The sequence below is a fragment of the Terrapene carolina genome, unplaced genomic scaffold (genome assembly GCF_002925995.2).
Source record: "Terrapene carolina triunguis isolate 2854851 unplaced genomic scaffold, T_m_triunguis-2.0 Scaffold84, whole genome shotgun sequence".
Lineage (NCBI taxonomy): Eukaryota > Metazoa > Chordata > Testudines > Emydidae > Terrapene > Terrapene triunguis.
This window is the reverse complement of record NW_020664435.1, coordinates 41,856,559-41,870,744: the sequence shown is the minus strand read 5'-3', so window position 1 is coordinate 41,870,744 and position 14,186 is coordinate 41,856,559. Positions and strand designations below refer to the sequence as shown.

Here is a 14,186-nt window from a genome sequence, read left to right as displayed (position 1 = left end):
TGTTCCTTGATTTTTGTTTAAAACAGGGTTCTTGGGGATCTGGAAAAGATCAGTATAGCAGGGAACTGCTTGTGTCCTCCATCTTTGCAGCAGCCAGTCGCAAGCGAAAAAAACCAAAAGAAAAACCACAACCAAGCAGCTCAGAAGATGAGCTGGACAATGTGTTTTTTAAGAAGGAGCTTGCTGAACAATCTCATGGTGATGTAACAAAAGAGGACACAGCTAAAGAGGAATGTGAGAGAGAGATGGCAGGAAGAAAACAAAGGATGTTTGTTCTGAAAGAAAAAGAGAACAGCACTAAAAAAGACATGAATGTTGCAAAGGATGAAAAGAAATCATTCAGGAAAGAGAGCAGCCCCTTAGAGGAGCCTTCACTACCTTACCAACAAAAATATACAAAATCACCGAATCTCAGCCATCGGCTAACAATACAGAACAATAGTCCTAAAATGCCTATTTCACAAGCCTCACCCCAGGTTGAAGAGACAGTGTCTGACTCTGGCACTATGCTTAGCACTTCTTCCCAGGCTTCCCTGCACAGATTTCCAGGCAAAAAATTAGCCAGCCCTGAAATTAAATGCATTGAATTTTTAGCTGCTGATGTCAGTTCTATCACCTCGGATTACTCAACCACTTCATCTACTACATACGTAACCGGTTTAGATTCTAATATGCTGAGCCCTGAAGTGCAATCGGTGACAGAAAGCAAGGGGGATGAGGCTGATGATGAAAGAAGTGAATTGATCAGTGAAGGTCGTCCTATGGAAACGGACAGTGAAAGTGATTTCCCTGTCTTTGCTACAAGTTCTGCTGCTGAAAGGATATTCAGGGGGAAAATGCAAGAAGTGCCAAAAACAAATCGGAGGAACTCCGAAGAAAGCGAAGTAAGTTGTACTGAGGGAAGTTCAACACCAAAGTTAGACAGCCGCAGACTGTTTAGCTCTCACAAACTTATTGAATGTGATACGCTATCTAGAAGAAAGTCTGCCCGGCACAAAACAGATAGCGAAGGATCAGGGGATGCCAAGAGTGAGAAGGAGTCGCCTGCAATGACCAAAATGTTTGATATAATGAAAAAAGGAAGATCAACAAGCAGTTTAACTACATCATCTAGAAGTGAAACTGAAAAACAAGAACCTACGTGGAGACTTAAAATAACAGACAGATTAAAACTGCGTCTCAAAGCATCTGCAGATGATATGTTTGGTATAGGAAATCAAAAATCTAGCTCTGCAGAGACCTCAAAGAGAAAAAATATCAGGCGAAGGCATACACTCGGAGGGCAGAGGGATTTTGCAGAAATAAGTGTTTTGAATGCATGGAAAGCTCAAGAGCAGGGTCAAAGTAGAGAAAGAGAATCTGAGCTTTCAGCTGTGAATCGGTTGAAGCCAAAATGTCCAGCCCAGGACCTCTCAATTTCAGAGTGGCTTGCACGGGAACGTTTACGCACTAGCACAACTGACCTTAATACGGGTGAAACTGGAGAGCCCAAACTTGAGAACACTCGCTTAACAGATGTATCAAAGGCAGATCTGCCTGTATCTGCAGAGATGCAGGCAGATGAAGGCAGTTCTTCTAGCAGCTTGACTTTGATCAGTAGAACACCACCTCTGTCAGGATCACTCCAGCCCCCTGACCAGGTAAATGGTGAAAGTTATCAGAGCATGAACAAAAGCAACTTCAGTGCAGCAGTTGATGCCCATCCTCATAAACTCTCTGGGACCCAGGTGGTTAGATCTCGATTTTACCAGTATCTTTGAAATGGGGAAAGGTCCACTACAGCAATTCAGTAGCTTACTGTTACACTTCCCAATAGCCCTGTATATATTTTCCTGTACTGTTGTTTTTATGCAGCCTTCATTTGGGCTGGTTTCATCCATATGCACTGTGGAAAGTCTTCATAGTGCATTACTACAGCCAGAAGAACATTTTAAAAAAAGTTAAAGTATATATCTATTTTAAGAAAAAGTATATTTGATGGCTGCATACAAATGTTGAACAAAGCATCTGATGCAACATGCTATGTAGTGTGTACATGGTTTTATGACTGAAAGTTGGCCTGGCATTAGTATGCAGAAAAATTGTTCTTTTGGGTTAGTCACTAACAAGTGCCTCATCATAAATTCATTTGGTGTGTTAGGGTGCCATATTGTTAATTGTTAAATTAGAAAAACATACTACAAACAAACACATTTTATTGGTAACAAATTTCATTACATTTTACAGATTTTAACACAGGTGGATACAGAGCTTCCATTCCTTAGGCATTCCAGTTGGATCTCTGAGTTTTATATTCCAATTTTAATACAGTTTTTGAGTTTTATGTGACTTGAATTTTTAATCTTTCTGTAAAATAAGTAACTTAAATGTACATATTACATGTGTATCTTTTCTTCAGATACCAGATTTGATATAAATGTTGTAACATAGGCGTGTAGATAGTGGATCCTGGATGGAACTGGTTTCTTTTATTGAGAAGAATATAATTCTGCATGAAGACTTAATGAATCCAAACTTGTATCATGCCTGTGTGCATCTACTTAAACACTGGAAATAAAATTGTTTTTGTGACTCCTAGAATGGCCTGAATTTCATTCTAATGAATAGTTCTAAAATGATTGCTTACAAGTTGCAATCTGCAACTGCACCAAATATCAGAAAACCTGCAATTATTGCCTGGAGTGAATGACAGTCTGTGTGTGGAAAGAGGCAATTCAAAGGTTTTGGGTTGCAGAGTGTAAAGAAGCTACTATTACAAATCTGTGAGTTATTCAGAGGTAAGGGATTCTGCGTTTTTCAAACTTTTTGTGTCCATGGGACAGTGCCACAAGTCTAGCATGTGACAGAAGGTTCAGATGCTTAAATTTCTTCATTTTGATTTTTAAACTCAATTTACAGTCTGGCCCTATCTCATACACTAACTGAAATTTATTTGGTTAGGTGGTCTTCCTTCAATGTGCAGATTCTGTGGTACTGAGGAAAACATGAAAATATCAATAATCCTTCAGAATCACAGAATGCTGAATATCTTAACCCTTAGATCTCTGGTGTTTTCCATACCAGCAGCCAGCTGATGGATTGTGAAAACTCAGAAAAATTTCTATTTACAAACAATTCTACCTACATGTTATACTTGGTTTCTCCTCTTTTATTGCCTAGCATATTTGTTCCTTACTTTGTCCACTGCTGGGTATTTGCCCTCCAAGTCACAATCCTCTGTTGGTGACAGGAAAGTTAATTGCTCTAAAGAGGGTAACAATAATCCAGTGTTGGTCCTAAGCGGGGAATGAACAGCAGGAGCGCACAAACTCTGTGCAACAAAATTCTGTTTTCATGCACGTGTTCTCAGTACTAACAAAAGCGTGATGTGTAGGCAGGCTTGGTTCCATAGAGAGCCTTTTTCATTTTGTTCAAAATGGCTGTAATAGTTCTATACTTCAATCTGTATCTACCTTACTGTTCCTTGTGAAGACACAACTATAAACATTTATTTCCACTGCGAAAAGTATCTTGTTTGATGAGCCATGAAAATTCTCTTTACTGAAGTTTTGTGTATGTCTGTGCCCAGTAGCAACTGAAATAAAAATGATTTCTGTTCTTACTGTCCCTCTAGCACCTTTTCCAGCTGTATAGTGATGCTGGTGCATAAGTAGCATCTCCATTTGAAATATAAGGACAAATCAATCTTTGCTAGCTTCTCAAAGTCAGTAGTTGGCAGTTTAATTTCACTACAGTCAGGACTAAAATTCTCCTTTTAAAGTGCATTTCTGCAAGGGACTTCAACACCATGGATACTATGTTGCTCTGATATCCACATAACAAAAGTACATGAAAATATGTATGGACTGCAAGTGGCCTTTAGACATCTTTTCACGGTTGAAGCAGATTCTCTGTTAACTAGCGAAGTGCGTTCTAATACCTGTGGACCATGGGAGACCCTCCACAGTTCATACTTCCTAAATAGATACTTGAATTGATTCAGCAGTGATCAAATGGAAAGAGGACTGCTCTCTCTTGATGGGAAATAAAGAACAAATGGACATTTCTGGGATAGTTGTGAAAAGCTGAATAATTTTGGGGGACTGTAATTTTTGACGTCTCCAAAGCGATGTTCTCCTTTAAATGTGGTAGCGGGGAGGACTCAGTTTGGTTTGAGAGCAACCACACACCTTTCCTTCCAAATTAAACTACTTGTGAGTGTTGATTTCGAGCAGACCTGTGACATTTACAATGAGCACTAAGAAATCTAAGGAGCCAGTCTTCAACCACCTTCCTGCTTTTCTCTCTCACCCTGTGTCAGGGAAGAAGGGACGGCCACCAGCAGGGCTCCCTTGTTGCTGACCATCCTGTGGAACTGCAGTTGCCCTTAATAAATTGAGAAGATAATTCCTCAGTGTCTTGGTCATTTGGAAGGTAGAATGAGAGATGTGCACCCTCTAGGTCCCGCTGGAGATGAAGGCTACAGCTGCAAGATAGTGACAGCCTCTCTGCTCCCTTTGCCTAATATACAGTAATGTTCTAGCACCAGGGGCGCTAAAATTTTTTTTTTTTCTTCAATATTATCTCCTGGGATCCCTCCCCCTACACTTAATGTTGCTGTGATTTTTTTTTTTATCCTCTAGGGGGAAGCCGCCCAAGGCCAAAGTGAGAGTGCATTTCATGTTCAAAATCTACCATGCAAAAATGCCAGTGTGTGTGTGGGGGGGGGGTTTATCTCCCTTCTGTTTTTCTCGGGGTTGGTGCTGTCTCCTCCCTTACTCAGAATTTCTATCCAAGCTCTCCTACAGTCTTTCCTCCCCCATGCTTTTATATTCCCTTTCCTCCATGTTTTCCTTAATACCCTTCCTCGGTTGTCCATATTCTCCTGCATGCCACATTCCCAGATGGCTTTGTCACACCCTACCCCAACCCCACCCATTTCCCTGAAAGTGAGACGGTCCCTCCTGCACCACCTGCTGCTGGGAAAGGCCCTCTTTCCTACTCCCCTCAGTCCCATGTTCATGTTATTCCTTCAGTGTTGCTGCCCCCAACAATTCTGCCCCTTTGTATAATAACCTCTCTCACTCAATCTCCTGCCCTCTCCAGCCTCATTGGGTTTCACCTTCTATTCCCCACCCACCATGTGCCACAATCTTCTTTGAGGGCAATCTGACTTCAGTCCCCCAGAAAACAAGGTCGCGTTGATGACCCTTGTAAGGTCCCCCTCACTGCTGCAGGGGGAGGCTGGAGGCTACTAGTTCCCAGACTTTAGGAAGCTGATCCCCCTGCAATAAGAAAAGGAAGCCAAATACTACACCTTACCCTAACATCATTTTCCATCCTCCCTTTGTTCCCCTCTCTGTGCACCACAGCCCCTTTCAGTGAGGGGCTGGGATTAGTAGCAGCCCTCTGCTCCTTTGGAGATGGTGGTTGGTAGGCACGCGGGTGAGGGATGATGGGAGGGGCCCTGCTGCAAAATTTGGAGTGGGTGAACATTCCAGGGCAGTAGATAGGAGAAAGGGGCACCTGGGTTTTGATTGGGGCATGGTGGCAAATTCATGTCATGCCATCATAGCAAGTTTACCTCAAAAAACCCACCTCATGAGAGAGATTCCAAAGTTGGCAGGGCAGGTAGGATACCTGTTCCCTGTACAGAGCACCTGCTGAACCTTCTGTGCTTCAGCGCTGCCATCCATCCTGCAGCAGTTGAGATGCAGTTTGGGATGCAGGAATTCCTTTTGCCAGGACATGAGTCACAGAAAGGGTGGGCTGTTGCTTAATAGAAAAATGCCCCATTTATGAGGTATAGCCACTACTCTCCAGTTCCCTGGTGTAGAGAAACATGCATAACGGGGTGTGCTTTTTTTAAACCAAAAAAAGGTAGTTACAGTTTGCCCAGTCACTGATTTTTTTTTGGTATGTGCAAGTGTTTTGTGGTTGAAAACTTTCATTCTGTCATCTGTTCCCCATGGGATGCTGTGTCCATTTTGTATATATTTAGGAATGATAAATTTCACTTAGAAGCTGGTGCGTCTTGTAGATACAGCCTTAATTTTCAATGCTCAACACGTGGAGAGCAGCTATACTGACATATTGGCTGAGAGGCTCCTATCACTTACACTAGCGTAACCCTATGGACAACTGGGTGGAGCGGTAGGGTGACTAGATAGCAACTGTGAAAAAATTGAAAGGGGGGGAGAATAATGGGTGCCTATATAAGAAAAAGTCCCCCAAAAGAGGTGTCCCTTTAAAAACAGGCTATCTGGTCGGTCCCACTATGGAGAGGTGACTAAGTAGCCTTTAGCCATATAACTCATTTTTTCCCTTGCCCCACACAGGGGTATGGGCAGTGCTGGGCACTGGGCCAAGGATACACAAGTGGGTACTAGATGGCAGCTGGGGCTAGTATTGCAGCCATCACCTATGCCTGTGCTGCTGCCTCTGGCTCAAATTGAGCAAGGAGGGGTGTGTGTGTGTGTGGGGCGGGGGGTAATGCAGGGACACAGAAAGCATGGAGATGGAGATTATCTGCAGCGGGACCTCATAGCCCAGCAGGAGAGATGAGGCACCAGTGGCAATGGATGACAGTACTGCAAAATGGAGGAATGTGACAGGGTAGTGCTGCATAAAAGTACATTTGTCAGTGCATTAAGGAGTGCGCAGCCATAAGTGTTAGTAGAGACAAGATTAGGATGGGCTCAATTTTAGATTTAGTATTTTATACATGAATATATAGTCTGACACTTGAGGGAAAATAGCCATGTCTAAAATCACAATTAACTAGCTACTTTCTTATATTTGGTAAATGATTGATTGTGCAAACTGAGGTGGGAGGGAGGTTGACAGGTTTTGTAAAATGTAACCAAGTTCTGTTTGGATAAATTCTGTTTTGTGCACTCACGCTAGCAACAAATTGTCAAGCCTCTGCCTACGTGCGGGAATCTGTCATGGGCTCTTATTAGGCAAATGGAGTGTCAATGCTGGCTGCATACAAAGAATAAATCCACTTCATGTTAGAGTTCCTCAAGTGCATGGAGAAGAAAACAAAGGGAGAAACAAGTCTGTTGCGAGAGAAGCATCAATTGATTAACACTATTTTCTTAAACACAGACGGCAAAGGAGACAAATTAGCAAAAAAAGGAGGGGACAGGATGGAAGCTGCTTATGTCCTTGTCTGCAAAGTAACATTACACAAGGCAGGGGGTGTTTCTGCAAAGGCAGCGCTGACTAACCATCATGTTGACAAGCCTTGCTGTGGGCTCAGTTCTAATCCAGAGCAGCGCTACTTGACCCAGAGTTGGTTCAGGTATTTGCATAGATATTGGTGTGATTGCTGAAGTCTTGGACAGAAGGCTTCCACTGACAATATTACTGCTGCAAGGGATTCCATGAACCTGTGTGTGTGTGTGTGTAAGGGATCAGGGCCTCCAGCTTTCAGCCTCAAGTAACAGCAACTTGGTGTTTTGTTTTTGTTTCTTTGTTTATTTTTCTGTTGTTGAAAAAGAATAATAGACATAAGAAACCAAACAGAAAGAGGAGGAGGCAGTCCCTTTTAATTAGAGAAGGGTGGTTTCCTCTTTTGCTGTTTGGCCGGGTAACTCTTCAATGGCATTAGAAGGTACAAGTCCAAATCTCAAAGAATTACAATTTTACTCATTATGTCAGACTGTTTACATTAAAAGTAAAGTTTTTGAACAACCATTTGAGTTGGAACCATTGTAAAAGTTATTGGTGACAAAATACAAAACCATAGCATGCAGCCCTTTATTTTTGTAAAGTTCTTTGCTTAGCATAGTTCTGTATATTACATTATGGTGTTAAACAAATTTATTTACAAAAACACCAGCTATGCAAACTTTTTGCTCTTTTCCATTTGCTCAATATTCACCTCTCCCCATATATATATCTTTAAAGCATGCATAAAAATTAATTTTGGTGTAGTAAAACTACTCTGTGCCCAGCCACATACAGTATTTATTTTTATATATATATATTTATAGATATGTACAAAAGGTTGCCAGTATACATAACAGTACAGAAGTGTACATCTTAAAATCCACACTGCAATACAAGTTACCAGGTCTCAATAAAACAAAAGAATAATGGTGGATTTAGCGAAGAATAAAAGTAATGAGCAAATAGTTATGTAAAAACAAAATTTATTTTTTTTGGATTGGCAAATTATTAAATATAATTTGAATGGCAGTGCAATATGTTAAGTTACCTCATACACACTAATACCAGTCTTACTCTGTTTCTTGTGTAGAGGTTTACTGTCCAGCATAATACTTTCAAATGTACATTATAATAGTATCAAAATGTTTTGGCAAAAAGATATTGAAAGGAACCATGATTTGCTGAGAAAAATAGAAATCTGTAACAAAGCTAAATAACACTAAAAGAAAAGAAAAAAATATTTTCGTTTCAGTTTTACATTTGTGTGTAATCACACTTTAGTATATCTCTGTTCACTTGTAGTCCCCATAATGAAAATAGCTTTATACAAAACAACTTACTAAAATTTCTGGAACCATACATTGTTTTTTCCATGCTCTATACATTTCTGTGCACACACGCACGCGCGCACACACACACACAGAGTTCACTCTCACACACCTTCTGCACTTTTTGTAACAGGTGCTAGATATAGAAAGAAAATGCTCTATTATCATTAACAGCAACAAAGTTTTACAAAACAGCTTCACTCTAGTCTATTGTATTAATCCAGTACTTAGCACATGTTTAATATTAAGTCTCAAACAATAAAACAAAATGATATATTCTCTTGCTAAAATATTAGTTGCGGATTCATTGATAATAAACAGAAGCCGTGGTGAAGTTGCACACACTAGTGTTTAGACTTTAAGCGGTCTCCTTGGCTGAGGAGGTGAGTTTGCTGGCGTTTCCATTCTGTGACTTGTAGCTGGTGAAGCTAGGTGTATGGATTGTCCTGATGCTCTTCAGGCCTTGGTTCAGTGAAGTGGGAGAGGTAGACGAAGGGGGGGAAGAGGAGGAGGAAGGGGGGGATGGCCGGCCATTTTGAGTCTGTAGTGAGAATGAAAGATGGTGACCTTTACCTGTGTAAGTGGGGTTCTGAAACTTTAAGGAGCCGTTAGAGACCGAAGGAATTAGGGAGGTAGAGTGAGCAGTGCGACCTGTTTGAGGACTCAGAAGGTTAAAGGAAGGAATGGATGTTTTAGTAGGTGGATTAAGAGGGTTAGAGCTGTCACCACTAGAAGCAGGCACAGCGCTGCTTTTCCCAGAGGTGGGAGAAAAAGAAGGGATCTTAGAAGCAGGTAGGGTAGGGGAAGTAGCCTTATAGTCCCCACCAGCTTTCTTAGCACTTCCATTAGCCTGTAAATAAAGATGGCAGGAGACAGTTTGTCAGAAAGCCAGTAACATAAGTAAACAGGGCCTGGGAAAACAGCCCTACAGAAAATAAGAATTAACAGTTCAAGGCTTGAGCTAAGTCTTGCAGCTGTGGACTGGACCTGGTTGAATCCCCAAAGTGCACAACAAAGAATGCATAGCGTGCAAAGAGAGAGAGAACAAAGCTTGTGCGAGAAGTCACATCAACCTATGGACTATTTACTACGTTGGTCATGCTTCAGGATTGTTAACATGAGAATGGAAACATTTGGATGGAGCGTTAATGTGCATCTAATGCAATCCATTAAACCAGAGGTTCTCAAACTGGGTTGGGACCCCAAAGTGGGTCGCAGCCCTGTTTTATGGGGTCGCCAGGGCTGGCGTCCAGGACCGAAGCTGAAGCCTGAGCCCCACTGCCTGGGGACAAAGCCAAAGCCCAAGGGGTTCAGCTCTGGGCAGCAGGGCTCGGGATACATGCCCCCTACCTGGGGCTGAAGCCCTTGGGCTTTGCCTCTTCTCTCTCCTGCCCCTCGCCCCCCAACCGGGGCGACAAGCTCAGACTTCGGTCCCCACTCCTGGGGTCGTGTAGTAATTTTTGTTGTCAGAAGGGGGTCGCGGCGCAATGAAGTTAGAGAACCGCTGCATTAAACACATAGGTTAGTATCCGTCACTTCCTTTAAAACGCTTTGAACAGAGGATTTCCTAGCTGTCCTGATTAATGACATTTACCAAAGGGAAGTAAACAGGTATGGCATCCTAAGCTGAACATTGGAGTAAAAAGCAGATGTTTTATTGCAGGCATGCAAAGTATGGTGAAAGTGTAATAAGGATCATAAAGAGATTTTCATGCCCCCAAGATCCAGGATGTCTAGTTAGATCACATTTGAAAGAAGAAATTGATTATTTGGTAGAATCTACGTCAGTGACTTGACTTACATTTTTTTAAAACAGCTTTAAATGTCCATCCAAACATTTGGTTTAGGGTAAAACTACCTGTCTGTATTGGCGTGGATCCTGTAGCTTGTGCTGTCTGCCTGCTTTATCCAGGCTTCCTTGTTGTCTACTTTTTGTAGCCATGGGTATTGGCATCCTGCTGGTCTGTGAAGTGGTGCTTGAGCCCTGTTGAAAGGACTGTAGAGACACAGGGGAGACAAGGAAATCAGTGGTAAATATGAGTGCATTTAAAAAGGGGAATCACACACCATGCGCAAAGAAGCTTTGTGTGAGAAGCCAAAGTACTACATGCAGGGGAAACATCAGAGATTCACGTCACGAGCCACACCACTCTTGTTAATTCCAAGAATCAAATGGAGGAATCTGCTCAACTACTGATCAAATTGGATTTAATGTCAGTGTCATTTCTCATTTCACACAGCAGATTATTGACCCAGCTTCCCTGCATTGCCCGTCACCAAACAGCAGCAGAGGTAAAACAATCTATTAGCTGTTAGACACCTACTGGGGAGACCAAACAAGCCACCTGAAAAGAAGCAAACAAATCATAAGACACCTCTTGCTTAATGGTGATTATTGCAGATTTTAGAAAGCAGCTGGAGTTTGATTTCTCCTACTAAGGTACCTTACGTGAAGCTGATAGGATTGACGGAGGGGATTCTGCACCAGCATGGCTCTCGTCCAATACTACAAGTTCTCTGGGTGCAGCCTCTTGTGTTATATGGGAAGAATAGGGGGCACTGCTTCTTACAGAGCCACATGCAGGTTCAGGGACAGATCTTGGACTCATCTCACTGATGGTATTCTCTAGCTGTTTAATGGTCTGCTCAAGGCTGTCCAGAGTCCTGTACGTATTCTTTCGAATTTCATCAGTCCTAGAGCTCTGTGCCGACGTCTCAGGAATGGGATCTTCCTTGCCAGAACTATCTTTGGTAATATCCTCAGGCTGAGACCCTGTGATTTCAAATCTTTTGGCCTCCTTGTGTTGCTTTAGAGTCCCATCTTCTTCCTCCTCCTCTTCATAAACCACCACCTGTAAGGTCTTCTTCCCAGTTTTAGTCCCTGTACGTATTGCTTGAGTCAGAGCAGCCAGCTGCTTTTTAGGGAACTTAAATTTAAATTTTTTCTTAGCATCCTGCCTGCTTCCAAACTGATCAGGAGAATCCAGCTTCACTTCTGAATTTAGACCATAAATTTGACTAAATTTGTTAAAACCGGTCTTTGCTATTTCTTGTTCCTCAGGAGTTTTTGTTTCTGTAAAGTCAGAATGAGACTGAAGTTTAAATTCATATTGTTGCTCAAGCCCATGATTTGCTAAATAAACTGTAGCAGCTCTTCCATTATTAGTCTGCAGTGCTTCATTCTGTATCACAGGGATTTCAGATATTTCATTTTCTTCATCCTCCTCCTCTTCTTCTATCTTCTCCTCTGTCATCATTTTCTCTAACTCCTCATCACATTCTTCAAATATGGTTGAGAGTCTTTTATAAGCCGATCTAATATCCATTGGTTCTTCAAAGATGATGATGACTGGTTTTTTGTCCAGACAAACTACTGGTTCTTCATTCTCTGTACTCTCTGGTACACCTTGTTGGGATGTCTTGTCCTTTTTGGCATCTATATTAACTGTTTGTATATCTCCTCCCTTCCTGCTTACTATATCATGAACTTCTCCAGTTGACAGAACTTGGACAGTTGTCTTGGTAATCATAAAAGCAATGTTGTCTGTTGGTGGGTTTTCTTCAATTGGAGAGCTAGCTGGAGACTCTGTCTCCTCAATATAGTTTACAGTGGTATTTTTAGATACTTTAGGCCTTAGCACAACCTGACTGTAGTCAATTACAGGCATTTCTTGCTCCTGTGGTGATCTGGAAGCCTCTTGAGTTTGCAACTCTGTTTGCCTGACAAGAGGTGAAACGTTGCTGATTGGGACACATTTGTCTGCACACTCTAGTGGTTTGTTCTGAGGCATGTTGTGATCAGTGTGTCTCAATATTCCATGGTTCAGCTTTTGTTTTCCAGTTTCAATAGCTGGATAATGCACTCCTAAGACATCTTGACCCCCTTTTCTTCTGTCATTTTCTGGCAAGCCTACACTAGAGAAGTTTGTGCTGATATTATGGGGGTTCTTGTTGGAATAGTCTTTATTCCCTACAAACAAATCTTTACTGAATACAGAATTCTCATTCATTGAAAAGCCAATTTTATTTTCAGATATGCTGGAAGCATCAGAACTCATCTCGTCTTCAGTTTTCCCTTCCCTCTTCTCCTTAGGGTGGTCACTATCTTTTGGAGATCTTGTTGTATCCCCATATACCTAAGGGGGAAAGTTGGATTACTTAGTTAATCAGAGTTGTTACTTGCAAAGATTTTTTTTCTCCAATTAATCACCATATCCTCAGAGGAAGTGAAGACCTTGTGACCTCACTGCTCTGTCCATTGCTGCATAGCCATGTCTATAATAGTCTTCTGATTTCTGTACTTCTTCATGGGAAAATTCCAAATTCTGGTAGGACACTGTACAACATATCACTGCACAGAACTATGCATGTGCCCAACGTGTACCCTAACCAAAGACTGTCCTTTTTATAAGGTCTCCAGAATGTGCTGTGCAAAAGCCCAAGTTATCTTATCTCTAACATTGTTTTACCTTGACCTGTTTAGACACCAGATTTCAAAAATTCCTTAGTTTGCATAAGACTGACGCTTGAACTAGATACAGTATTTGACTAAGATCTGTTGGGAACAAATCAAACCATAAGTGAGGGAGGCTGACAACCACGCCAAAGGGACTGATTTGTAACTGCGAATATTGATAGTCCCTACAGCCTGTAGGCTCACTGGGACTGTCTCTGTTACACCTCCCTTCCAGGGGTCGGCACCACCATGTTGCACAATAGACACTTGAAAAAAATTACCGTACTTAGTGACCGACATTGGGGGGGGGTTATGTCATTCAGTCACTCAATTTTTTGAAAAATTACCATGGACACGTTGCTGATCCCTGCTCCCTTTTCAATGTCACCATGATACAGTCTGGCTCACCTTGAAAGTAAGCTTTGAAATGTAAACAGCTGTTTTCTAACTGCCTCTAATATTCCTCCTGTCTAAGAAGTGATGTTCTGTGTTAATGTAACTGCCGTCTGACCATACCAAAGTCATTCTACAAGTGACTACTACAGATAAGAATGGTGCTTAAGTGAAGCACTAAATAAGTGAAGTATTTAACACCCTGAAAAACCCAGAAAATAAAATTCAACCTATTTCTTTAAAGAAACAAATCCTCTAGGCACCTGGTGACTTCATCCAGTAGTTCTTTACCTTAAATGTTAACTGCTACCAGCAACACAGGTTTTAGAGTGATTCTTTTAACTGTCCAGTTTATATAGACACATTCCCAGGGAGGCTCTGAGGTGAGGAACTTTGCAGACAATACTTCAGAGCAGTAAGCAGCAGGGCAAGGAAGCTTTTTTTGTTTGTGTTAAAGAGCAGATATTTCTATTGCAGCAGAGTGACAAATCCCGCCCTTCATTATTGCTTTGTTGTTACTTATGGGTTTTGCTGTGGGCACTGGGGGTGAAGAGGCAACTTGATTATAACTGATGTAAAATAACCATTTTACAATCAGATTTTTAGTAAAAGTATTGACAGGACAAAAGTGTGAATGAAAAAAAAATGGTTCAAATACATCAAAAGAACAATATATTTATACTAGCAACCACTGCTGGCTCCAAGCTGCAAACTATCAGTCATGAAATTCAGTCTCCAACACAGAGGATGCATTAGAGTAAAGGTACAGTAACTTAAGTGAAATCATTTAATGGACTTCAAGTGCACACTGTCTCTTAATGCATGCTTCTCAGTATTATATATAAAGCTCAGAA

The 14,186-nt window shown here is 41.5% G+C and overlaps 2 protein-coding genes across 14 annotated transcripts in view; one reads left to right on the top strand and one right to left on the bottom strand.

Moving 5' to 3' along the window:
- ARHGAP21 (Rho GTPase activating protein 21) overlaps window positions 1–2,580 on the top strand; it is an 85,124-nt gene extending 82,544 nt beyond the window's left edge. For both annotated transcript variants that reach the window (XM_029910962.1, XM_029910963.1), the window contains one exon: window positions 27–2,580. In XM_029910962.1, the coding sequence (XP_029766822.1) occupies window positions 27–1,760 (1,734 nt within the window). In that variant the 3' untranslated portion in view covers window positions 1,761–2,580. The remainder of the gene's footprint in view (window positions 1–26) is intronic.
- Window positions 2,581–8,337: 5,757 nt separating this feature from the next.
- Window positions 8,338–14,186, bottom strand: part of KIAA1217 (KIAA1217 ortholog) — a 253,350-nt gene continuing 247,501 nt past the window's right edge. For 6 of the 12 annotated variants that reach the window (XM_024215983.2, XM_024215985.2, XM_024215984.2 and 3 more), the window contains 3 exons: window positions 10,928–12,619; window positions 10,342–10,467; window positions 8,338–9,333 (listed from right to left, as the gene is read on the bottom strand). In XM_024215983.2, coding sequence (XP_024071751.1) covers window positions 8,842–9,333; window positions 10,342–10,467; window positions 10,928–12,619 — 2,310 coding nt within the window. In that variant the 3' untranslated portion in view covers window positions 8,338–8,841. Of the gene's footprint in view, window positions 9,334–9,820; window positions 10,468–10,927; window positions 12,620–14,186 lie in introns of those variants that run through there. The other 6 variants (XM_024215992.2, XM_024215993.2, XM_024215995.2 and 3 more) reach the window with 3 other exon arrangements.